Below are 27,196 nucleotides of genomic sequence, written 5' to 3'. Positions count from 1 at the left end.
GCGCACGGGAGCACTCCCGCTCCTGCAGCACTCCCGGAGACCGACTCCTCGCTGCCGCCTAGCCCCACTTAAGGTGCGCCTCCCCAGTGCGGAATCCCTCCTAGCTCCCCGCCACCCCGCAGACCTCATAAACAACTTCTGGAACCGCAGAGGGCGGAAGCGGGGCGGGCGGGCCGCAGCCGAGCGGAGCGCGGGGGCAGTGGGGCGGGCCGGGGTCAGGGCAGAGGCTGCGGCCGCGCTTCCCTATTGGCCGGGACGCCGTGGGCTGCCCGGGCGCGCGGCGCGGGCGGGGCGGGGCGGGGCCCTCTAGCGCGAGCCCGCCCCCGCCCGCTGCGCCCGCGCCCCTCGCGCCCGCCCCACCCCCCCCCCGCGGGCCGCCGGAGTTTTTAAAGTGGGCTGGCGGCCCCGCGAGCCCGACATTCGCGAGCGGTCCGCCGCACAGCTCCGGCGCCCGTCGCCTCCCGCCCCAGCTTTCCTGAGGCGGCCGTACAATCCTCGGCAGTGTCCTGAGACTGTATGGTCATCTCAGCCTCCGCGTCCTCCCGGCCCCGGACTCTGCCAACTCCCGTCGTTTGAGCCACTTCTTCTTTTTTGAAAACCCAGAAGAGTGACTCCTGACTCCTTTTCGAAGGAAAAGGGAACCTCGGCCCCCTTCTCGCTGCCCTTCTTTTGCGTGTGACAGCCTCCTCCCACTCCTTTCCCCGACCCCGCCTCCGCGTGCAGGTTCCTCCCCGTCACCTTTCTCCACCCCCCTCCCCCGCACCTAGCCAGCCGCCCGCAAACTTCCACCTGGCTGTGCGGGCGCTCGGGAACTGCGAGCACTCGGGACCTTTAACACGGGCGCGGGCCTCCGGGAGTGGGCTAGGGCCACAGCGAAGGTAGCGGCGGCAGCCCGCACCGGCCCTGGAGCTCAGGTGCTCGGCGTCTCAAAGGGCCCCCGCGACAATGACAGCTGACAAGGAGAAAAAAAGGTAAACGGGCGTCCGGAGCTGGTTCAGGGTGGGGGTGGGAGTGGCGGGGCTTCGCGGGACCGGCGCGACCGCGAACCGCTGGGAGAGGAGCGTGGAGCGGTCTTTGAGGCCGGGGGATAGATTTGGAAAGTTTGGCAGGGGAGGGCAGGTGCCCCGTCTGGGGACGCGCGGCTGCGGTTTCGCGGTTGAGAGTTCTGTGGCCCGAAGGAGTCGGGAATCAGCGCGGGCAGCGAAGCCAAGAGGCCGAGGGAGATGGCCCTAGAGGTCGGAGGTGCTCCCGGGGTACCTTCCAAAATCCATCCTCCCAAACCCACCCCCGCACCAACCCCCCGCGGCCAGCATGTTGAAATGTTTCTTGGTTGACTCGGCTCAGGTCAACTTTCGACTTTCTCACGGCTCGCATGAGGGGCAGCACTCACTCCTCTCTTTTCCTCGGGACCCTTGGGGTTCTTCCAAACGAGCTCTGCCCGTGCTGCTCCCCAGACTGGCGAGGGGCCGGAGGCGGAGCGCGGCGCTGGTAAGGGCCCCGGCAGAGCGGCCAGGACGCAGCAAAGGGCCCCACTCCAGGGTTCCAGACCCCACGGAAGATGGGAGAAGCCCCTTTCCTGATCCCGCACCTTGCCTCGGCGGGAGAGTGGGTAGTGGGCTGGGCTGCCTCGCGGAGGCAGGTGTCTTGGTGTGTGGGGAGGGGATGGCGACACCGGGCGCTCCCGGCAGGTCCCGGTGTCTCTCTCCCAAGAGGACAGAGAAGGGCAGCCACGATCTGCCCGCCTGCCCTCGCCAGCCTCTCGGCACTAGCGGAGAGGCAACCTCACTGCCCTCTCCCGGCGAGGGTGAGAGCGCACGGCGTGGCGTGCAGACGTGGGAACCGCCTTGCCTCCCGCAGTCGTGCGTGGCTAGCCGCCTGACCCCCCCTCTCCTCCCAACCTCCATTCGTGCTGCCCCGCGGGCTGGAGCTTTCAGCCCCGTATTCGACGGCGGCTGGCGGGGCTGGTGTGCGGAGAACTGTAATCGAACGCGCGGCCGGCTGAAGGGCCTGAGCCGCGGGAGATCAGCTGCTGGAAGGCTGTGCGGTGGTTCGGGGATGGGGACCCAGCCGCGATGGGCGGGGGTGACCGGCCTCGAGCCGGGGAGCCCGAAGAGCTCAGTGCTTGGGTCGATTTACTCTTGCTCCGACTTCCACTGTGGGACCGGAGCCAGAAACCGTGTATCCTCTGGTCGAAAGCGGCGGTTCCCACCTCGGGGCACCGATAAGGATTTGATAAACAGGAGCGAATCGAGCCCGTTCTGGCCGAGCGCCCGGGCCCTTCGCTCCCGGATCGCTGGGGGGAGGGGATTGAGCCCGGCTCCCGGGTTGCGGCCGCGGCTCCCCTCCCGCGTCACGGTGGCGCCCCCAGGCTTGAGACGGCTGAGGGAGCCTTGCCCTGGCCGTTCTGGGCTCTGAGACTGCAGCCGTCGCTCGCCCCCGGGGGCCTCGGAGCAGCCCAGGAGTCCTGTGTCTTTGAAGGGCAGCGAAGCAGGGAAGGGACTTGAAGATTCCAACGCATTTTGTTAAGCCAGTATAGCCTGCCAATAATAATGATTGAACGATCAGAAGACAAAATTATAGTCAGCTCCTCTGCGCACGCTGGGCTCTGGAGCCGGCGAAGGAACTTATTGTACATTTTACAAGGGTGATGCCTATCGGTGAATGTTGCAATCGCGGAGGTGGGGCCTGATGGTAATCTTGACAGATGTGTGAAGTGTCAGCTTCTCCCGCGCGGCTTTGCGCGGGTCTTGTGCTATTATGTATGTTAATCGTCGCAAGAAACTTGGGAGTAGGGGCAGAACTATTTCGACATACCTGGCTGTAGTGCCTCTTTCGTTAGAGATAGAGGGAGCCAGAATCGGAGCAGGAAAAAGTTGGGTAATCAGACTGCGAATTATTCACTAGAGCGGCAGGTTTAAGAACCACTGTGGGGATTGCCTGTGAGATGCCTAGGAGGCTAGAGGCGGTGGCCCCGCGTGTCTACTTTCTGCGCCTTGCCTTTGGTTTTATGTCGCAGACTGGCAGGGCAAACAGTGTGTCCCTCACCAACCGGAGTCCTAAGAAAGGTTGTCCAATTCATGTTGGGCTAATTGTTTTGAGACGTATTTACTTTTCTAGTCTGGCTCTGTTTGCTGGGGGCATGCTCCTTGCAGGACCAAGGTGAAATTCAAATATGTGAACCAATGCATTGAAAGTTGGTGTGTCACGTAAGTGGCGGTCCTTAGCTTTGCCAGAGTGCCTCACAAGTTCGGTGTGACACCTGCTATGGGGGCTTTCAGATTAGGATTCTGTGTATAGGTTCTTAAGATGTGATTCTTCTGGTTCCGCAGAGCCATTTCTTCCCCCAAATTCCAGATTCATGGAACATTAGCAATGTTCCTTCTAACAACAGTCTTGCAAGAAGTTGACAGGATTATTTTGTTCGAGAAAGTTCATGCATCGATGGAGATGTTAATGTTTAATAAAAAAGAGTTTGCTTTCTAAACGTTGGCTGGCCAACTGGGTTTCAGAGTGTGCTCTTTTAGCCGTGGTGGGCATTCCTAGTGACATCAGAGATGGCCAGAAACAAGCTTGCTAAGGGTGCTGCACTCACTCACTTTCTGCACTCATCTGTCAGGAGTGAAGTGAAGGTCTCATTAATCAGGGTTCCTGGTTCTGTGAAGAGCTAGAAAGTGTCTGGGCTACTCACTTCCTGATAAAAACAATTTCTGAGCCCCTTCCCTGGAAGAGAAAATAGTCTGGAAGTTCTTAGGTACACGGGGATTGGAGAGTGGTTTGGGTAAATATAAGTTGGATCTTTGGATAATCAGGGATCAAAGTCCATTCCCAAAGCCAGACCCAGCTCAGAGCTGCTTTCCAGAAAGCTTCAATTGCTTAGTGTGGGGCCTTCGGTGGGAGGAAGATCAGGGGTAGCAGATCAGAAGTTTTCTATCTCTGTCTCCCCCTGCCAACTGGATGTAGTGGTTCCTCTGCTAAAATAAAATCAAAGCCCACCTTTTTTTCTATTCGGAAGGCAAAAATATTGCTGGACAGTTTTCCTCAATTTAAATATACTATAAACATTCCTTCAACATTTGATGTCTCTTTCCAATTGCATTACCAGAATGCAGGTGTGATAAGGAATTGATGTAACACGTTATAGGTTCAGGTGAATAAAATTTAATTCACACAGCTTTCATTAAGTTCAAGAGAATGCTATGACTACAGGTTTTTTTCAGCATTGCTGATGGGAAGCTTACAATTATTTTATGCAGGGACTATTCTCCAGTGGAGCAAATTGCTTTATGAGGCAGAGAACTACCTGTCAGCAGAGACATTCAAGCAGCTACTATTGATAGATTGATTCCTGTATTGAATAAGTTGGCATTTTCACTAGGAGTGAAAACCATGAGAACAAAACTGTTTAATTCACTTTGAATGTAAGTCAGTCTGTGTCTCTTTGTGTGTGTGTGTGTGTGTGTGTGCGTGTGCGTGTGTGTGTAGGGTGATCCTCAACTTTCTAGGAATCTATTCTGTAAAATGTTTACAAATAGAAGGAACCAATTAGATAATTCTTAGTGCTCCAGGATTTCAGCCCAATACATTTGAAAATATTTGCTGTCATTAATTATCTCAAGATTTAGGCTTTTCTACTTCTCAGGAAATCTCTCCAGTGGTATTGGCTTATTTTTTTTGTATTTTCCTCAGTTCTGTCCCATACCAACATGTGTTTTCATTTTAGCCTAATGAATCTTCCCTATTGTATTTGGTACTGACCATCATTGATAGTTCATAGCAGGTAGGGCTTTTGCCAATATTGTAAAGTTAGCAATGTTTGCTCTCAGGGTCCCCAGTACCCTTTACCCCCACCCTCCCCAGTACCAATGTCTAGTTTCGTGATGAAAACCAGCTCTGCTATTCACGATGTAAACCAATAAAGACAACAAATGTGTATTGAACACCTACTCCGTCTTTGGATAAAATGCTAAAGAGATACTAAGAAATAAGGGAATGTGGTCCTGGTCTTCAAGTTGCTTAGTTTGTTTGTGGGGAGGGGAAGGACACAAGGAAGCTTAACTAAAAACACAGTAGCTGGCAGCTTACCTGTCACTTTTCTGTTGAGATCAAATCTTTTGAAGCTAAAGATAAGAAGTTCTTTTTTTTGCAGTACGCGGGCCTCTCACTGTTGTGGCCTCTCCCGTTGCGGAGCACAGGCTCCGGACGTGCAGGCTCAGCGGCCATGGCTCACGGGCCCAGCCGCTCCGCGGCACGTGGGATCTTCCCGGACGAGGGCATGAACCCGCGTCCACCGCATCGGCAGGTGGACTCTCAACCACTGCGCTACCAGGGAAGTCCAAGAAGTTCTTAATAGCATTTCAGTCAATAACTATACATTTAAGCACAGACAATTATTGAAAAGTATTGTGTGTTGGGGAGTGGGAGAATGGGTTCCTGGTTTTCCCTGGAATCACACAGGGTAGGCCTAGATCACCAGCATGAAGACTGGCTCTGAGGGAGGTCAAACAGAGGGAGTCAGTGTTGAGGGTAATGAGAGTAATGAAAAGCGGGGGGGTTCAAGGGTATCCCTGTGGTGTTCTCTGACACCATAGACAGAAGAGCCCCCAGAGTTGAATGTTTACTCTTCTTTGTACACTTGCTTTGGTGAGGGGCACGGAGGGAGGCTAGGGATAGAGATTCTGGTCCCACTGAGGATAATCGTGGAGATAGCTATGATTCTAGGAAGACCAAGAAGGGACAGGGAGTTTCTTCATCTGGGCATTGTGAATGGGATTCAGAGGGGTGGTCCAGGAGCCTCTGAAATTGGCTGCTGGTGTTATGGATAAAAGCATATTTTTCTCCACGGGAAGTCAGTTCAGCTCTAATAGGCTTTCAGAAGTTCTGTGATCTGGAGAAGCCAAGCCCTTGCTCTCGGATGTCTGATTTGGTGAGTGCCTTACCTTTTAGGATCTTACTGTTCAGGTCTCAGAGGGGTCCTACATTTCACTGCCAGTGTCTCTCCCTGTCTTGGAGATGGGGGAGGAGGTTGGTGTGTACATCTAGTAAAGATTCTGTAGTGCAACTTAACCTTACCTGTACCCACCTGTCTGTCCACCCACATGTCTACCCTCAGTAATGGGAGGAAGGGGAACTGTGTGCCCTGCACAGGCTTAGTTCTGGTGTGGTTCATTCTTTTTAGTAATTTTTAAAAATTTTTATTGGAGTACAGTTGCTGTACAATGTTGTGTTAGCTTCTGCTGTACAGCAAAGTGAATCAGCTATACATATATCCCCTCTTTTCTGAATTTCCTTCCCATTTAGGTCATCACAGAGCACTGAGTAGAGTTCCCTGTGCTGTACAGTAGGTTCTCATTAGTTACCTGTTTTATACATAGTAGTGTATATATGTCAATCTCAATCTCCCAGTTCATCCCACCCCTCCCTTCCTCCACCCCCTCCCCCAGTATCCATACATCCATTCTCTATGTGTGTGTCTCTACTTCTGCTTTGCAAATAAGTTCATCTGTATCATCTTTCTAGATTTCACATATAAGCGATATTATACGATATTCATTTTTTTCTTCTGACTTCACTGTGTATGACAGCCTCTGGGTCCATCCATGTCTCTGCAAATTGCACACTTTTGTTCCTTTTTAATGACTGAGTAATATTCCGTTGTATATATGTATGGTGTGGTTCATTTTGTTACTGCTTCTTAAAATGGCCATGAAATATTATCCTCATGTTTTCTATCATCCTCAAACAGTTATTGGAGGTCTTTTTAGGTACTAGGAATGTGTGTGTCCTTATATCTGCAATAGGACGAAACAAAAAACTCAAACACTTAGTCTTATTTGTGTAAGCACTGTCCTCAGAGCTTTCCATGGGTGAACTCTTTTAATCCTCATAACAACCCGTGAGATAAGCCCTGTTATTATCCCCATTTCACTGATGGGAAAGCCAAAGTATAGAAAGGTGAATTGCCAAAGGTCAAATAGGTAGTATGGGTGGAACTGGGATTCCAATGGGGCAGAATGCCTCCAGAGCCTGTACTCTTTTTTTTGTTGTTGTTAGTATGCTTTTTTAAACTTTTATTTATTTATTTTTTAACATCTTTATTGGAGTATAATTGCTTTACATTGTTGTGTTAGTTTCTGCTGTATAACAAAGTGAATCAGCTATGCGTATACATATATCCCCATATCCCCTCCCTCTTGCGTCTCCCTCACACCCTCCCTATCCCACCCCTCTAGGTGGACACAAAGCACCGAGCTGATTTCCCCAGAGCCAGTACTCTTAACTAGTGATCCACACTGCCTTACCTTACCTAAGATATCTATAAAGTATCTAGTACCATGCCCAACCCATGGAAAGTACTCTATAAATGATAACTGCTTTTGCTGTTGTATTTACAATTATTATAATTACTTTTCTCTTTTGCGATTCATCGCTTGTATGGAACCTCACACGCAGACAGGGATTGAAGATATGAACGGTAGACTTGGAAGCCCTGGAAACTCTAATTTTTCATGGGTTTTCCTCCACTCTGGCAGGAGATGGTTCTCTACTGCCCCCAAGAAGTTCAAAGCTTTCCACCTCCCACTCTTAACAGGTGGCAAGACTTAAGTAATTCCTGTAACCTTCAGACTCCATTGTGCAGAAGAACCTGTTGGAAGCTCTTCCTCTGTGGCTTCTGGAGAGCCATCTCCAAATCAAGTTGCATAAGACTGCCTCTGGCCCTTTTGATCTTTTGAAATTGTGAGCACAGGAAGGAGAGAATGGACGGGAAAATAAAGAATAGCTATGATCATTGCAATAATAGTATGGTGCGTTTTTATAGAGCCCTTCTCTGATGAGCCCCAAGCTTTCACAGCCGTCACACCATTGGCCTCTGCACTGTGAACCTCAAAGGGCTTGTTGAGTTTTCCCAGTGCTGTAGAACACAATTGCGTGAACATATCATAACAGAGAGAGAAGCAAGCCATATTGGCAATTGCATATCACTGTGTGTGTGGTGGCCATGCATGGCGTGCCAGTATCTGTGATTTTCAAGTAGAGGTTGGTGCAGTTTGTCACCAATGGTCGGTCCTGCTATGGAAAGCCACAGAACTGATCTGCAAGTGTGAGATCAAGAAGAGTGACGGGGCCCTGTGAGCTCTCTGGAGCCAAGAAGACAGGTGTGTGGAATGGACCAGAATGTTATCTACCTCTAAGTGGTCTTGTTTTCTCCTGTATTCTCAAGAGTACCAGTTTGCTTGACCTCCTTAGACTGTTTCCAGGGGCCAGTTGTACATCAGCAAACTTATAATATGACATGACCATCAGAGCCTTTACATGTTCCCAGGAGGCACATTTTCCTCCCTTCACTTGGAAAAATTCTTTAGTTTTAAAGTTACAAGTAACTTCTATGTGAGATAATGACTCTGGGAAGCAGGTCCTTTTCTCATGTGGAAAGATATTTCAGAAAAGGTGGTTTGTCAGTAAGGAAAATTACCCCATTAAAAAATATATATTGATTTGCCATGCCCCCATCTGGCGTTTTCCCAATTTTACAAATCCAAGGAAGTGGATTGTTAGAAATCTCTTCTTATATTCCTCCAGTGACTTTCTGCATCCCATATCCATGGTACCTTCGAATAAAAAATTCAAACCTGAGAGGTTAGTGCTAGGAATCATAACAGATGAGTGATTTTATTGGATGAAGCTGTATAATAAAGCACACGAGTGGGAAAATGACTCCATTTTCTGTACTCACACTTGTAATGTTGGAGGTTAACTAACCCCCATTGCGATGTTGGCTGCCCACAGATGCTGGGGGTACAGCTGATATGATAGTCTTTTTAGAAGTTCATCAATTCTGTAACAGCTTTAGTTGACTCTTTTGGTCTCATTTTCAGTCTGAGTCTCCCTGCTCTTGACCTATGAGTGTGGGGAGTCAGTGGCTCACTATGAATAAGGGGACACATGGCCTCAATCTGTGTTCAGAAGCATTTTATAAATCCTTTAAAAATACATTGGTTAAAGTGTATGTTTTTTTTTTTTGGTAATAATCATTTAAATCACTGTGCTGGGTATCTAGTCGTACAGTTCTCTCTCTCTTTCTGTCTGTCTGTCTCTCTCTCTGTCTCTTGATGCTGTATTTATATTAACAAATATGTGTATTTTACCCTTGATACAAATTTTTCATATTGTTACCACTTGGAATAAGATTTGTCCTGACTGCCTCTGGGTAGAGGGCAGGGGGAAGGAAGGGTAACACATTATCCTAATTTTATGTTTGAGAAATTGAGCTGTGAAAAGAAGCAAACCATGTCACCTGCAGTGAAAGCTACAACTGGACCCGGGTGTCCTCTTGGGCACCTGTTATAAGCTAATGAAAGAGCATGAGCACGAAGGGGGTGACTCAAACTTCAATGCTAACTACTCTCATTACTAATGAGTAATTACAGCGAATATCTACAGGCCTCCTTCCTACCTTTACAGCTTCCTGTTGCTGAAGCACTTTGGAATATTGAGAAAGATTGTCCTGGAAAATACGTCATTCACAGTTGCAGGAAGGAATGGCTTTTTGTGCACACAAAATCAGCTGCTGTCTCTGTTTATGAATTCCACGTGGAAACAGCAGAAAATTGTGCCTGTGAGGAGCTGTTCGAGGGCCCATTCTTCAGAACTTCAAAACAAAATTTAAAAAATCAATTCTGGACGGTCAAATATATGGGGAACTGGGACTCTGTGATGTTTCTACAGAGTGTTCTAGAAATAATAGGACCGTGCAAGTAAAACACAGATCATTTGATAACCACTCTTTGATGAACATATAACCTCTACACTATTTTTCTGAATGAAAATACTCATGTTTAATTGAGTATATCACGGTATATAAAATATGCCATGTGGAGAATTCAGGGAGCTAGAAGAATATCATGCACTCTGTGAAGATTCCAGGCTAAACCCCAATAACGCTCCTTCCCTCTCTATTTGATTTAAGAAGCACTCCAGTGAAATTGCTTTCTTCAGTGTTTGTAAACCACCGTAACCTTGTGTTTCTCTCCTGTGTTTCCAAGAGTTCTCAGATACTATTTTAGCATGGCAGCCTTCACTGCAGCACTGGCTGAGGTTGATGAAGCTAATTTTGGTGCCCAGGGTAAAGAGAGAGAGAGAAGTCATCTCCAGAGCCAAAAGGACTTTCTGGTGCCCGGGTTCAGAGCTGCGCGGTGTTACTGGACACACCACATTTCACCCCTAGAACCTTTATTTGTGTGATTGCACAACAAATGTTTATCCAGATATTAAGATAAGAAAAGTATGAAGGTCACATTTTGCTGGTGACAAGGGAGCTTCTCTAAAGGTAACTATATCGCCGTGCCACCGGAGTCTGTCTTTTCTCCTGTACCAGGGCTTTAGGGGAATTAGTGGTAGTGGGGCATAGGAGCCACAGCCCCTTCGCAATTTTTTGGCTTCCTTGCCTTCGCTCTGCATGTCCTGGCGCAGCTGACACAGCCCCTCCCATTTGGTGAGGTTCTTTGGGGTGGTCAGGAAGTCAGGGGGAAATGCTGGTCCACTGTGTGGCTGCCCCACTTTCTGGTGCTTTCTGATATTCTCTGGAAATTAGCACCCCCATGCATTTCCCTGCTATCGGACTGGCTGGGAGGCAGCCTGGCTGCTAAAATAGCTCTCCTAGCCTCTCAGAACAGGTTTGCATGGCGCTGATACTGCCCCTATTTTAGGCAGGGTTGTCATGTCCTTGGAGCACAGTGAGTCTTCAGGGTGGGGAAGGGGTTCCTTTCATGGATTTGAGTGTTTCTCTTGAAGATCTGCAAGGATTAGCTAGACACATTCAAAACCTGAATGAGGACATGGATCCTTGGTCAGGCTTTCTTCCCAAGGGCAGCCTACACAGCTGTGGGAATTCATCTCATTGACAAGAAGGGACCCCACTCCAGCCCTCTCACCCCACTCAACATCACCCAGTGTGCTTCCTGAACCCCAGATGTGCCAGTCTCCTCGCTCTGCCGCAAGGGCTGGTTCACTCCACGTCACAGGTCTCCTTCCCACCTCTGCTCCCTCAGCCCAGTCCCTCCATCTAGGATGCTCTCCTGACTTCTCTTTGTACTCGAGTATCTCCCGCTTTCCTAGCATGAGCCCGAGTCCCCCAGGCCCTACAGAACCTTCTGCAGTAGTTCCCACACCAGCACCTCCCCCTCCACTCCTTTCTAGCTCTTGGCGACTTACGCGAGAGAGCCGACTTACGCGAGAGAGCCCGCCTGATTATATTTCTTTGTTATCTAATGACATTTCATGTGTTCTTGTCTTTCCAGCAACATTACATGTTGCTCAAGGGCAAGGATGTCTAATTTTCTAATGTGCCTTGTAAACACCACGCATATTTTGAGTCCCCAAAATCATGCTTAATTTAAAAAAAATCATACAATTGCTTAATGTTTCTTGGTTCACTTGGAAAGCCTGGCTCTTGGGATCTCCTTTTCTTTTTCATGTAGATTTCAGCCCTTTATTTATTTTCTTTTTCTTTTTTTTTTTTCTTTTTTTTTTTTTTTTTGCGGCACGCGGGCCTCTCACTGTTGTGGCCTCTCCCGTTGCGGAGCACAGGCTCCGGACGCGCGGGCTCAGCGGCCATGGCTCACGGGCCCAGCCGCTCCGCGGCATGTGGGATCTTCCCGGACCGGGGCATGAACCCGTGTCGCCTGCATCGGCAGGCGGACTCCCAACCACTGCGCCACCAGGGAAGCCCTTATTTTCCTTTTAAAAAAAAAGAGAGAGAGGAAAAAGAAAAAAATACCCACAAGACCATAGGCAGGTCTGATTGATACATGATTTTACATCGAATGCAAACATTAGGCTAGTATTGTGAAGTCAGTGCTTCACTTCAAGATTGCCCAACGCTCCAAGGCAAGTACCAGCCAAACAACAAAGTACTTACTTGCTCTAGGTTAAAGTTTAAAAAAGCCAGGTGGGAAAGTGTGTGTAGGGGAGTACCCACTCTCAGGTTAGAAATCATCTTCCCTACGGGGCCTTCCTGATTCGCAGCACATTGGTTACCCCTGCATTTATATGGTCTTCAGTCTGTGTCTTATTACTTGTATGATGCTCTTAAAATTTGCTTTTCTGTGTGTGTGTGTGTGTGTGTGTGTGTGTGTCTGTCCCTGATCACCACATAGGTGGTAAGCCCTTCAGGAGCAGAAACCCAGTTATCTTTTTTGTTCTTTCTTCTCACAGCACTCAGAACAGAGGCCCACATTTGGTGCCCAGTAATTGTTTGTAGACTCAGTCATTCGATCTATGTCATGAACTTTGGGCTTAGTGCAGTGGGTTAGAGATTTAGGCAGAAACCTTTGCTCAGATCAACTTACCCATCCTCCTTGGTCACCCACCATACATGTAGTGAAGTTTGCGTGGATACTGTCATCACCATGTACAAACATTCTAGGTTACCTACTAAGTTCAGGCGCCATGCCATGTAGTGAGGTTACAAAGAGGCATTAGAGTCTAGTCCCCTGCACTCAGGAGGCTTAGAGTCTAGTTGGTGAGTCAAGGAGTTCCTAAAATGATCTGTTTAAAACAAGGCAAGATGGTTTATGTTAATGGTTGTCTTAGCCCCACCTTTACGATGTTGCCATCTTGTTAGGTCAGAACTAGCTCAGATAAAACATTGAGCAAACTGTGGAAGATGGATAGTAATTGAGTGCGAATAAGGGTAAACAGATCTTGTGTGTTGTGAATAGTTTCGGGAAAGGAACTGATCAGCATAGATTAGAGGGAGGTTTAATGGAGGAGCATTAAGAGGTAGGTCTTGAGGATTAGGTGGAATTTGGATAGGTGGATGGGTTTGCGGCATTCCAGCGGGGGTGAACAGCTGGAGTAAAATGAGGGGGTAGGAATAATGAGGGTGGTGTACAGGCCAGTGCTGGGAAGCCGGCTCCTTCCAGAGCTGAATCTGGAGCTGTGTTAAAAGATGGGAGATGGGAGATGGGGGACCAAGCCCAGGGTGGTGTTGGGAAGTTGAGGACATCATGATTCCTCTTTGAGTCATGATGTGATGGAATCTTAGGGCTGCCTTGTGGCCACAGGAGCAGTGCCTGCTTCTCTTGGGAGTTATTTGGACTGGGAGCTGCTCAGGGCACATCTGTTATCTTCCAGCTGGCTCTGTGTAAGCACCACAGGGTGGTTGGACGGTGCCATGGTTGTCCTTCATAAGGCTAAGAATGTTCCTCTGTATTGCTTAGGAAATAAGTCATCCGCAAATGTGCCCAAATTGCTCTAGAATATATTTCTTTTTGGACTGTACTACACCTCAGGGTAATAAATGCCTCCCAGTGTCCAGAGTAGGAGGCTGGAAGGGGACAGCTTACTGTGTTCTAAAATAGCTTCCATCGGGCTCTGTGGACGGGTGCAGTGATGCTCATTCCACGTCCTGATTTTGATGGTGAAGCCTCTGTCTCCTTAATAACGTGATAGGGGCTTTTGTTCTATCGTTTCTTGCCCTTTGTCATTGTAGATTCTAAGTTTTTGAGTCTGATCATTATAGAAAGCTAGGACAGGCCCTTCAACGCTCCACTATTTGTAGGGAGAGAGATGGCCATGCTTTTTGTCAGCCTCTACTGATCACTGGGAATTGCATCCCCTGCGTGAAGTGGCAGCTGAGCTGTTCCCTGGCCTTCTCCTTTCCTGTTGTGTGGCTACACCATTCCCTAAAGCCCGAGCTCTGGTGTTCTCGGACAGATGTAGCCAGAGATAAAAGGAACCATCTTTCTGGAGTCACCTGGTAGGGTAGTTATACCCACAGCAGGTATAACGTTTCTCCTGGAGGTATTTAGAAGCATTTGAGGTCATGGCTGGACACTTGCGAGCAGGGCCTTGGCAGAGATCCTGAATCCCTGAAGAAGTTCCCACACCAGGGCCCAGCAGAGGCCAAGCAAGTCACTTTAGTGCACCCTGTCCAACGGTACTTCGAGGGGGGCCGCTACTGTTGATAGCTCTTGTCTTGGAATTTAATGTCATTGTGGCAGTTGTGTGTCCCGTCTCTTCTTCCTTTTCCAGCCCCTCAGTAATTCGTAAATGGTTGTCGAACTGGGAAATTGCTCCCCCTCCCAGGGAGGATTGCTTTCTTCAGTGATGTGCTCACATTTAACACCTACTCTGTGCAGGCTGCTGAAATCTGGGCCTGAGCCCAGGAAGGGCCCTCTGCAGCCAGGTGGATGGGGGCTTCCTCCCCCGGGACTGCAGGTCGTGGAGAGCCACAGAGCTCAGTGCAGCCAGCCCAGACACAGGGGCTGCCTGGGGCCTTGGGCAGTCCCTGGGAAGTGGCCTCAGGGATGTCCTGAGAAACCCCGTAGGCCAGGAAGTGGTGTTTACCTTAATCTAGCTAGAGCTAGAATTCCAGTCGAGCATCCACCTGCCCACAGCTCCAGATAGGCCCCCGGAAGGGAGAGGAGGGTGATCTAACCCAGCTAATCTGTGACGACACCATTAGGGTAGGAAACCTGTGAACTTACCATGTCTATTGCTCTCTGTTTTTTGTTTTCTTTTCTCTTCCTTTCCAAAGGAAAAGTACTTTTGAAAATAACAATTTTGCGAAACTCCTAGCAAAGTGTTTGCCCCACCTGAGTCAGTTCGGTGATGGGACCTGGGCACACTTGGTGGTGGTGTGGTCACAGAAGCCACTGGCCAGCGTTGGGCCTTGAGAAATCCTGGTGACCAGAGCACCCGGGCAGAAAGGCGTCTCGGATGACCATGAAGGGTGATTCATTCTTTCCTGAGCCATTCATTTGAGCACAATTTGAACCATTTTCCACACTCAGATCAACATAAGCCTTGGGACGCTGGGCCACCTGTAGCTCCTTGTATGGCTCCAAATGTTACAAGGGTAATGACGTCACAGTTCTCCTGGAGTTAGATTTTCTGGGCCAAGGCAGAGTACATGTTTATTTTGGAAAGGGACAAACTTTCACCCACTTGAATTCCTTTGCCTCCAAAATTAGTGTCAGGGGACGACCACAGCATTCCATATTTCTTACCCTTTGTTTTGCCAAACAGATTGTAAATGCCCCTAGGGCCACTTTTTACTTCTTTTGTGTCCCTGGCAAAGCCAGCCTCCATAGGAGGTTCAGAGGAGCTCTCAAAAATCTCTAGGACTCTGAGAGACTGTTCTAGATCTTTTTCAGACTTGTGTGATCTAGAAAGGTAACTTAACCTCTCTCTGTTTCCTATTCCTCAATGGGGGTTAGATACACTAACTGCTTTCTATGAGTACTGTTATTATAAGTTTGATATGAGCTAGAGTTTCAGTAAAACCATGCATTTTAAGAGCGTATTGCACTTTGAAAATATTTTTTGCAACCATTATCTCAATAGAAAGACCTTTGAAGAGTATAAAGTACAGACCATTAAGGCAGCGTTATTAACAAGAACAGCAACATAACCATTTGGCACATCACTACCTGTTGGAGCGATTTGACTGCAGTTGGGAGGGAATCTTAGCAGACGCTGAAAGGAGATGCTAACTCTCCAGCCTTTAACTGCCACTACCCCCAACTGACCCCAGGGTTATGTGCTCTTGCCAATCATGATTTTCAAGTTTGAGTTGTATTTCTCCCATCTCCTGAGATAGGAGGAAATCTGATAACACCAAGAGACCAAGGAAACTTCCAGGACTCCTGAAAAATGGTCTGACTGTGGATGTGCCCCTTTCCATGCCTGGCCTGTTCTCCCCCTCACCTGTGGAGATGAGGGTCCATGGCTGCTGCCATCCTGTTACAAGTGGGGATTTGCCCTTCGATTCAGCACCCCCAGATCTCTAGACCTAAAGAGCTGTATCTGCACCACCTCTGCTCGGGTCCCACTTGTTGCTCTGCTTCTCACAAGCAAAACCTAACTAACTATGGGCCCCCAAAGGGACTAAGGTGTTCAAAAGGTCAGGCAGCTTGTTGGGAGATGTAGAAATGAGGGGCACACTGAGGCCTCGAGATGCCTGGGCTTCCTGGTCTTGCTGGTAGTGGGAAGAGGCTTTGGGTGTGAAGAGCTTGGCTCTGCCGCATAGTGACCGTGAAACTTGGCAGGTCACTCCATTCTGGCCTCAGATCTGTCACCTGCAGCATCCCTGACATCTCTTGTGCCTGAGCTGGCCCTTCCCTCAGCCCCATCTCGAGGCTGGACAGCTGCTGGGGCCTTAGGGCTCAGCTTAAATATCACCTCTTCAGAGAAGTCTATCCCCACCTCCCTCAGTTAACCTCCAGCCCTCCAACCCTCTTCTCCATTTTTTTTTTTTTTTTGGAAAGACAGCATTCCCCACATGCTGTCATTCACCTGTCTGCTTATTATCTGTTGCTGCCTCCTAGTTTGTAAGCTCCCTGAGGGCGGGGGCCGTGCTGCCTTGCTTGCCACCATACCCGCAGCGTTTGGGGCAGTGCTGGGCACCTATGAGGTGCTCCTTAAATATTTGTTAAGTGAAATAATTATTCCAGGGTTGCCGGGTCTTTGTCCTCAACCTGGCGTTATCATTTCTTGCGTTTGTTCACTCAGTGCTTAATTTTTTCCCAAAGCTCATGACGTAGGTTAAAGTAGTTGTCATTCTCACCATATAGATGAAACAAGCGGGGCACAAAAATGTGATCGCAAAGTCAGAGAGCAGAAGAGTCCATGTTAGCAGAGCCCTGACCCCAGCCTCTCTCCACTGGCTGGTGCTGTCTCTCTGGGCACGTTATTTTTCTGTCGTGGTGATGTTATTGTTTGTCTTATTTGGCAATGTTTACGCCAGAGGAGTAGGGGCCATTGTGTGTTGGTGGCGACTGGAAATACACAGCAGAGTCCCAGGAGAATGCCACTGTCGGTCCTCACCACAATTAGCAATTGTCGGGCCAGGGGCAGTGACTGGGTGGGAGTTGTTCCCTACGTGGCTGGTGGTTCTGTGTGTTAAAATACCACTGCCTGCTCCTGACAGAGGCGAAAGAGAGGAGTGGGGGGACCTCAGTCCTATTTCTGCCCAGTCCTGTCCATCCCACTACTTACATCTAGGGCCTTTCTGCTTGGGAAATGTCCTGTTGTATGTCTAGCAGAATTCCTGTGGCCTGGTGGAAAGGAGACAGGAGTGCTAACCAGCTGGGTGACCTCTGGGCCTCAATTTCTCCATCTTTAAAATGAGCTAGTAGGTGGGAACCAGTTACATTGTGAAATGAAGTCCAGGTGGAACCTGGTCCCGACTCCTGTTTCCAGGTGCTTCCTTAGGGAAGGAAGATGGGAGGTTAAAGGTGATCAGTGGAGATTTGGAAAAAGCATCTCCAATTCCCCTGTAATTTCCCCCTCTCCAAGAGGAGGTTCTGTTAAAGTGGAGAGGGGCAGAGACTTGCGAGTCATTACTGGACATGGCATGATGCCAGAGAGCAGGGGCTGGACCCACTTCACTGACAGCAGCAGGACCCCCTCCCCACCCCCCGTTAAGGAGAAAGTGGGTTGAGGTGGGACAGAATGTGTGCTGCCCAGCAGTTTCTACAAAAGGGAGCAGTTGCTACCAGGCAGGGCCGCGTCTCATCTCCTAATGCCAGGGAAGAAGGAGGCAGGCTTCTCGGGTGAGTGAGAGCATCCTTAACCAGGAGACCTGGCTCCCCACTCTGATAGCATCATGCTGCAGCCGTCATGCACTCCCTCTGAGCTTCGGTTTCTATAACTGTCAGATGGCTGTTGTAATCCCTGCCCTGCCAGTTGGATTGGGGCTTGGAAAATATAAACTACTGCAAAAGAAGGGGTTATTACTTCTGTGATTCACATGTAAGTGTGTGTGTGTGTGTGTGTGTGCATATAAATAAACATATCCGGGGTGCTCAGGGTTGATACTGACATGAGATGATGGACACAAGCTAGCTGAAAGTACTGAGTCCTTCAGTCTGAGGCAGTGAGAGAGAGAACTGAGTTAGAAAGCTGGTGGCCTTGAGAGGAACAGGCCTGGAAATTGCTGAATGGAGTCATGTTGTGTTTGGGGGGAGGAGGAAAGCGATGTGGGACAGAGGTGAGTCATGGTGCGTGAGTGCTGGGGAGTCACCTTGAACTTGGGCCAAAAAAGTAGAAATATTGGGACTTGGGTTTATCTGCCTTACATCAGGTACATCAAGTTCTGGATGGCCGCCCACTGGCCAGAGACCTGAGGTGGACGGCTCTCCCTTGCCGCCCTGGAGGCTTTCTGCTGGCTTCAGCCCTGCTGAGCAAAGTCCACTTGTTCACTGGAGTTCACACAGACTCCTTGCCAGGCCTGCCCAGAATCCTGTCTCCTCTGACTTCCTGTGCTCTTGCATAATATTTCCTTGCTTCTTGAATGGCTGCCCCCAGTGCGGGGGCAGCTCCCTGACGCTGCTGGACGGAGAGCAGGATGTGGAGGGAGGATAGGGATGTGCAAACGTCACCCAGGGATGCCTGGTCCTGAGGGAGGAGGGCAGTGCTCCCCAAATTGCTTGGAGGGAGATTTTAGCATAAGGGTAGTTAGGGAGACTATGCAAGAGTATGTGTGTGTACACACACACCCCCAGACCCTATAAGTTGTCTCTCCTGTAAAATTATTATTATTATTATTTTTGCGGTACGCGGGCCTCTCACTGTTGTGGCCTCTCCCGTTGCAGAGCACAGGCTCCGGACACGCAGGCTCAGCGGCCATGGCTCACGGGCCCAGCCGCTCCGCGGCATGTGGGATCTTCCCAGACCAGGGCATGAACCCGCATCGGCAGGCGGACCCTCAACCACTGCGCCACCAGGGAAGCCCTAAAATTATTTTTAAAGTAGTTGTTTTCTTCTGATTATAAAAAGTATACATGTTCCTGAAAAAAAAAAAAGTCATGGTACAGAAAGGCATCAAGATAAAACTAAAAATCACCACAATTCCACCATCCAGAGATAACCACTGTTAACACTTTGGTGAACATACTTTCTTCTGTAGAGTAAATATGGACATGTAATTGCAGAGTATAATCATACTATATACTGTTGTGGAAAATGCATTTTTCATACAGCAACTTATCAATATTCTCTCTTGCTATCACGGTATATAGATTTAATACAGCTGTATTTAGTGCCACTTACAGATGTATCATAACACAATTCCGATTCATCGACACATCCTGGTTCAGAAAACAAGCTCTAACCAGCCCAGAGATGTTCACAGACTAAGAAAGCAGCATCTCTTGTATACGCCTGACCAATGTGTCAGCTCTGGTGTCCCAGAAATAACTACAAAATAAAAGTTTTTGTATCCATGTAGGCCTTTCTCTAGGCTTAGAGTAATTCACGAGATTACATAGAAGAGGCAGCGACGATGAGGGCTGTCAGGGCTGGGTGTCACTTTGGGGTAAGATCATCTCCCAGTGTGGCCCGTGTGTCTGATCTGAGCCAGGAGCCACTAGCTAGAAGAACAAGTTTTTCTTCAGTGATGTCGTTCCTGTGCCCAAGATTTCAAACAAGCATCATTTAAAGTTTTAATTGTTTATCACCCTCCCCAAGTTCTGTGACACAATCTGTATATTGTAAAAGGCACCCTTCCTTCTTTACACAATAGTGTATTCATGATATTGAAAACTTTAATGCATATACAGTATCATTCAGAGTTGTGACAGAAGATAAAAACAAAAATTTTTTTTAGCTGAGGTAGATGCTATTAATACATTTCTATCCCATACCTGAAAGCTGTATATGTTTAAGAGTTGTAATGAGCTTTTTCTCTTCCTTTGCTGATCCTGGTTGGAAGTGTGGCATTATATTTACAGCAAACTTCAGCCTAACGATGACTCCTGTTCGTTTGGGAATCTGTTGTCTACACAGCATTTGTTTGTTTCCTATGAATCATTTTTAAACCGGATTGGATATTTCTTTGATTTAATCAGGAGTTTTTAGTATGAGGCTGGGCTCATTGTCTGTGGTTGGAAATTGCTTGTTAGGTTTACTTTTGAGTCAAGACAAATTGTTTCCTAGAGCTCTCTGTTTCAGACATTTCTTCTAAATCAAAACACTTGATACTGCTAGTCAGTTTAAATATATTTACTTAAAACTTTGCAGGCATTGTTTAAAACAAAAATTTGCAACAAAATTTAGCACCAATAAAATCCAAGTATCTTACCCCATTTTGTTTCTAGTTGTGTGCTCTCCAGGCAAACAATCTGTTACAACAATTTGTGTAATTATAGTCTCTCCTTCAATTTATTCACCCAGGATTCCTTTTTTGAGAATTACTGGCCAAACTGTTATTACATCAAATTCTTTGATTGTACTTCTTTGGGATGGGGATAAGAGTTAGAGAGAGGAAATAATATAATGTTCGTCTGCCCTGCAACATTTTCGGTACGTGGACATTTAGCAAGTCAGTTTTTTAATTGCTCCCTTTCTTGGTCATTACCTGATTTTGGTGGGGTCTTTGTCGTGTGTGCACATTTGGGAAGTGCGGAGGGTCAGTAAGATGGAATTGGTCCTCAGAATTATGAAACAGGACTTTGTTGAAGTTGATACTCCTGTACAATGAACATGGAGCAGCCGTTGGCATGGCAACCCCTACGTGGAAAAGTGCACGCCGCTTGCAGATGACTTTTGCAGTACTCAGTGTTAATCTGATAAATGGCTTTTTTAATAGTAGTTTGTGGGCTAATGGAAAGGTCGAAGCAAACCTTCATTAACGGGAAGAAGGATGGGGATTTTGAAGCCTCTGAGTGAACACATCGGAGAGTCACAGCCGAATCTCCATTTTCAGCTGTGTCTCCTTTTCACATCAGATGCGCTCATAACGTGGCAAGCCAAAGTAAATTGAGAATACTGTTTGTCTCGGAAGGGTGTTGCTGCCATACTCAGTTTAGATTTTCAAGCATGCAGAGGTTTTAGAGTCCTTTTTATTCAGGACATTTACTTTGGTGAGAATTTAGTAGTGCTGTAGATGTAGAAGGTTTATATTGTGCTATCTATTTCCTTTTGTGGCCATGGTGGGGTGAGAGTGGTTAACTACTCTTTTGTTTATCGTGGTAAAGTATATATAAAACGTAAAATTTACCATTTTAACCATTTTTAAGTGTTAATTCAGTGGCATTAAGTATACTCCCACTGTTGCACAGCCAATACCACTATCCATCTCAAGAAATTTTCCATCGTCCCAAATTGGAAAGTCTATATCCATTAAAAAATAACTCCCATTTCTCCCTCTCCCAAGCTGCTAGTAACCACTATTCTATTCTTCTCTATGAATTTGACTATATTAGGTACCTCGTAAGTGGAATCATACAATATTTGTCCTTTTTTGTCTTGCTTATTTCACTTTTCATAGTGTTTTCAAGTTTCATTCGTGTTGTAGCATGTGTCAGAATTTCATTCCTTTTTTTAAAATAGATCTTTATTAGAGTATAATTGCTTCACAATACCGTGTTAGTTTCTGTTGCACGACAAAGCAAATCAGCCATATGCATACATGTGTCCCAGTATCCCCTCCCTCTTGAGCCTCCCTCCCATCCTTCCTATCCCATCCCTCTAGGTCATTTGCAAAGCACCGAGCTGATCTCCCTGTGCTATGCTGCTGCTTCCGAAAATGGTACTCATTCCTTTTAAAGGCTGAATAATATTACATTGTATGTATATACCACATTTGGTTTATTCTTCCGTAAATGGAATTTGGTTTGTTTCTGCCTTCAGCTGTTGTGAATAATGCTGCTAGGAACGTGGGCATACAAATATCTGATTGAGTCCCTGCTTTTAGTTGTTTTGGGTATACACCTAAGAGTGGAATTGCTGGATCGTGTGGTAATTTTATTTATTTATTTATTTACTTATTTACTTACTTATTACCTGCACCGAGTCTTAGCTGCTGCATGCAGGTTCCTCGATGCTGCATGCGGGATCTTCGTCACGGCATGTGGGCTCTTTAGTTGCAGCATGCAAACTCTTAGCTGCGGCATGCGAACTCCTAGTTGCAGCATGAGGGATTCAGTTCCCTGACCAGGGATCAAACCCAGGCCCCCTGCACTGGGAGCACAGAGTCCTAGCCACTGGACCACCAGGGGAGTCCCAATTTTATGTTTAATTTTTTACAGAACTGCCTTAGTGTCTTCCACAACAGCTGTACCATTTTACCTTCCCACCAGGGTTCCAATTTCTTCACATCCTTGCCATTTTTTCTGTTTTAGTTATTGTTGTTTTCACATGAAAGCCATCCTAGTGGATGTGAAGTGGTGTTTCACTGTGGTTGTAATTTGCATTTCCCTAATGATTTGCAGTTTATTTGTCTTTATAAATACATTGCCACATGCGTGATGGCCTGTGGGGATGGAAGTCATTGCACCATTGTTGATACCTGTGAGGCACATGAAACTGTCAGTGCAGTGATGTTTGCTGGGGCTGAGGGCTGGGGGGGAGGGGAGTACCGTGCGATGATTATGTACTGCCACCTCAGTAGACCTGTTGTCAAAGTCTGTACTGTGGAACAAGTGAAACAATTTTAAAGTAGAGGTCTTTGACACCTGAAACTAATAGTAAATTGTAAGTCACTTATACTTCGGTAAAAAAGGGCTTTGGGACTGAAGGAACGGCACCTCTTTGGATGAGGTTTAACTAAGACAAGCCTGCTGTGTATGATCCTTCCTGCTTTGGCGTGTTGTGTAGGCATAAGTAGCCCTCATCCCTGAGAAGATCATTGCTGTCATCAGCTCCAGGGACCTGAGCCCATCCTCCTTCCTCTCTGTGGGGAGGAAATCCCCCAGACATCTTGCCACAGGCTTGCTTAGGTCTTTGAACCACGCCACTGTCTAATTTCTCCACCTGAAACAACATGCACAGCCTGCTCTTCCCCACCCCATAGGTTCTTGTGCTGGCAGCTCATATATATATATATATGTATATATTTGTGTGTGTGTGTGTGTGTGTGTGTGTTTGTGTGTGTGTGTGTGTGTGTGTGGTACGCGGGCCTCTCACTGCTGTGGCCTCTCCCGCTGCAGAGCACAGGCTCCGGGCGCGCAGGCTCAGCGGCCATGGCTCACGGGCCCAGCCGCTCCACGGTATGTGGGATCCTCCCGGACCGGGGCACGAACCCGCGTCCCCTGCATCGGCAGGCGGACTCTCAATCACTGCGCCACCAGGGAAGCCCCCGGCAGCTTATATTTTGACAAGAAAGGGAAAGAAATTAGAATTTGTTGAGCGCCTGTGGTAAGCCTGGCACTTTGCTGGACAGTGTGTAGCAGGTGAAAGACCTGACTTCTGTCCTTAAAATAAGTACTATAGGTCTTATCATTTAGTATGGGATTCTACAGTAGGGCTTCCAAACTTTAGCAGACATCGGAACCACGTGGGGGCTCATTAAAACTCAGATTGCTGGGCCTCATGCCCGGAATTTCTTATTCAGAAGGTCTGGGGTGGGGCCTAAGATTTTGCCTTTCCAGCAAGTTTCCAGGTGACGTTGATGCTGCTGGCCTGAGGACCACACTTTGAGAACAACCGCTTTACATGGACCCTATGAAGTAGAAATTATTCCCATTTACAGATGAAGAGCTGAGTTGTAGCAAGGCAAAGTGACTTTTCTCAGATCCTATAGACAGAGCGCCAAAGCCCAGATCTGAAGCTGGGGGCTCTCACTCCAAAGCCTCTGCTCTTCCCATTATATCAGGAGTGGTAGATGCACAGCCCTTGAGCATCCCTCATCTAATCCACCCCTGGGGACAGGCAGTATTAATCGATCACAGGACCTCTGAACCCAGAGGTGGCCTTGGAATCCTTCCTACACTGCTCCTGATAGCCATACCTACCAATCAGTGGGAGCTGAAATAGTTATTGTACCAACAAATACATCCTCCCTAAAATAGAGACATTACCAAAAAGCAATCTATTAACATCTAAAAAGAGCCCTAACCTGAGCTCAAGTCTGCTCTGCTTAGGAAGGAAGCGGTTGGTGGATTGGGAGCTATGGGAAGCATAGCTGTCCCAAACTGTGCTGGGACCTCGGGGGTCATCAGCTAGATTCTTCATTCAGCACCCAGGCAGGGCAGGACTAGGGGCCCTTACCCTTAAGAAGTTCTAAATCTAGATGATGTTAATAAGGCGATTTTTTTTTAAGCTGCCATTATTTTTCTAATTTATATCTACTACATGTTATTCTAAAAATTAGTTATTCCATTATTTGGCAGTAAGTTCAGTGATGAGTAGAAAATAGTGCTCAATAAATACTTAAGAAAGATAAAGTAGGTGCCAGAGACAACTGTGTCCTCGCCTGATGAAGTCTTTTAACAAACGGACAGCAGAAATAAGTAAGATTGAACAGGATAACACCTTGAATTTACATAGCTTCTCTGACTCCCAAAGTCATCCACAGATTTGAAATGAGTGATTGGTAGAAAACTGATTAAACTGGTCAAGGGAATAATTAATTTTTTCCTCTAAAAATTGTGAATTATATGAGGCATCACCATTGTTATATCCCTTGGACACTTGTTTATATATTTTCCAAAGGGAGTTAATGGACAACAAAGCAGAGTTTTACAGAGGTCAAGAGTCTTCTAAACTACGTATGTGAGTGACCCATGGAAGCTGATTGTGTCAGGTGTGATTCTCCTGTCTTCTAGAATAATTCATCACTATCTTTCATGTTTCTGCTAGCCCACACAATGTCTGACCCTCATCACCACTAACAACAAATATTTAGTCTGTTGCTAGTGTGTGTACAGGGAGATCTCTTGTCTCACCTGCTGTTTTTTAAAAGCAAGGGCAGGATGAATTAAGTTTTTATATGTCTAGAGTGGCCCGCTCTAGACGTATAAAAGTACTTAGCAAGGCCTATGTTAGTAGATACTCAACAAATATTCATCATCTGAAAATACTACAGATCTTTTTTTAAAAACCTTGGGAAAAAGAAACAGTGTAATTAATGTTCATATGCATACATGTAAGGCGTGCTTGTGTGTACATCTACCCTATGTATCTGAAACGAGAGGGAGCAGGTGTCTGGGTGTTTGTGTGCATGTAGTTTTCTAAGTGATTTGTATTTCAGATCTGAATTGCGCACATGATGTGGTTGAGAGGAAGATTAGAGATGAGGTCATCTGTGCCAGGGTTGAAAAGTGCATGAATAGGGAAGGTGTATGTTGGAGGTGGGGAAAAATCACCCTGAGAACAAACTGGTCCAGGACTGTCTCTGGCCAAACCAGGACACAATGACAGGGAGCATTTATATTTATTGCCTTGAAGGCCTTCCTGGGTTTTGCCTTCTGGATTGTTCTGAGAGGAAAGACTTTATGGTATTTAGCATCCCCACCTTTGTATAGGAAACTCAACTCTCTCTGCACATTCCTGATGGCCTGTGTTGCTATATGAGCATGCTTATAGTCATGCTCTTTTTTTTTCTTTTTTAATGAGACTTCCTGTGTAGCCCAACTGGCAAAAGGAGGAAGGAATATTTCCTCCAACAATATGTCCAGAGACAAGAAAACTTTCCAGGATGCTCTATGGGTCTTTGATGAAGCCATTTATGGGATTGGAAGTCAGTCTCATGCAGACGCACAAGGACGACTCAACTGGCCACTGAAAGCCATGACCATGGCCATGCAGGTCAAATGAAATAGATTAGTAAGTACAGGTTATTGAATGGTTAAAAAACTTGAACATAGGGCCTCCAGAGGAAAAAAAGAGGTTCCTCCATGATGTCCCCTGTTCTGGCTGAATAGTCTACATGCCTTGAGAAATCCACCTTGGTTTGGGAGTAGCATATAGATATTGTGCTCAAAAAAGGAGTGGCATCATCTGTGACCACTTTGGTTGTGATGATGCCTTGTGGTGGGCAAGACTGAGGCTGGTTAGAATGAAAAATGGTCATCTTTGGGCAGCTTCTGGATGACAAGATTTTTTCCAGGGTAAATTTTAAAGCCATGTATTAAATCCAGGTACGTAAGTGGGAAACTAACTGCACCTTATAAAAGGCTTTACATTTGAGGCAGAGTCCTCCATTTGGAGCCTATTTTGTTAAATGGCAAGGGTAGGGAAATCCAAAACCCATTAATGTTTCTGCTCTGCCCTGGGAATGTATTTAGCTGGAACCAGTCTCGCAGTCTGTATGAGCCATACATCTGTCCTGCCTAGTGTGGGTAGAGACTTTAGCTATAGTGTTGGATTGGGGAATTCCCCATTGACAGAGAGAAGTTGTTTAATCGTTTAGGTATGTTCTGTAGCTCGTATAACATTGAAAGAGAAGACAAAAGATCCAGTTAACCCTTAGGGTCAAGTGGACCTTTCCAGATGGAGTAGAGAAGCCCCCTAAGGACAGGCCCCTGGGAAGACCCTACTTCCCTACCAGAAAGCACAGAGAAGAAGGCTTCCTTAGACCTGTTTGACCCAGTGCTCTCCAGTGGGCAGTGCTTCTGGATGTTCTAAGTCAGAGTCTTAAATGATAAAGGGTTTTAAAATAAGCATTGTGTTATATTAGAATATTAATGTTTCTTGACATTTTTAGACAGTTATTTGAGGGGGAGGGTTCTGTTTTGCCCCATCCGTTGGAGATGGGAGAGGAGCATATAAGACAGAGCATAAAGAGAAATTCTGCTGATGTGGGTGTTTCCTTGGGGTGAGGCACTGGAAGAGGCACCGAGGGTGTGCTTGCTTCATGGTAAAAGCCCGAATAGTCTCAACGTAAGAATGTCCCATAGGCAGGTGAAGGATGATGTGATTCACTCGGGTGGTGACCTCCTGCCAGTTTATCTAAGAATCCAGGTGAATCAGATCAGTAGGGGGTAACTGTGCCGTCACTGGTCAGCCTTTCTATTGCTCAGCAAGAGAGTTCTGGCCTATGGACCAGTGGTATCAGGCAGGCGTTGGAGGAAGATTCCATAACCATCTTCTCTGTTCTGCCATCGGTTACAGAAAAACTCCATCAGGATGTGCACCTTCACTTCCAGAATGTTTTATTTACAGTTAACCATAGCTGCTGCATGGGAGAAAAACTTACAACTTTATTAGCATGATCGTTTTCAGAATTTGTGTTAGGGCCTTTGACCTTTAAGACGAGGACACCAAATATAGAAGAAACAGAAAACAGCTATGTATAAGGTTAATAAAAGCCCCTCACCTCCACCCCATTTAAATCCTGAAGAGAGAAAATAGCTGAGCTGTAGTGATTATTTCCAGCAAAGAAAACTATAATTATGGGGCCCAGTTAGTCTTCATAAGGGGCAGCCTTGGAATAGCATGGATGCTATTTTGAATATTTGAGAAAAGAGTGACA

At 47.1% G+C, this 27,196-nt stretch overlaps 1 protein-coding gene across 2 annotated transcripts in view; it reads left to right on the top strand.

The window, feature by feature from the left end:
- Positions 1 to 437: 437 nt before the first annotated feature.
- The window catches only part of EPAS1 (endothelial PAS domain protein 1), an 88,996-nt gene continuing 62,237 nt past the window's right edge, over positions 438 to 27,196 (top strand). For both annotated transcript variants that reach the window (XM_079941257.1, XM_079941259.1), the window contains exon 1: positions 438 to 971. In XM_079941257.1, coding sequence (XP_079797383.1) covers positions 946 to 971 — 26 coding nt within the window. In that variant the 5' untranslated portion in view covers positions 438 to 945. The remainder of the gene's footprint in view (positions 972 to 27,196) is intronic.

This window comes from Stenella coeruleoalba (assembly GCF_951394435.1).
Source record: "Stenella coeruleoalba genome assembly, chromosome: 13".
NCBI lineage: Eukaryota > Metazoa > Chordata > Mammalia > Artiodactyla > Delphinidae > Stenella > Stenella coeruleoalba.
The sequence above is the reverse complement of the archived record's forward strand: the minus strand, read 5'-3'. Positions and strand labels throughout refer to the sequence as shown.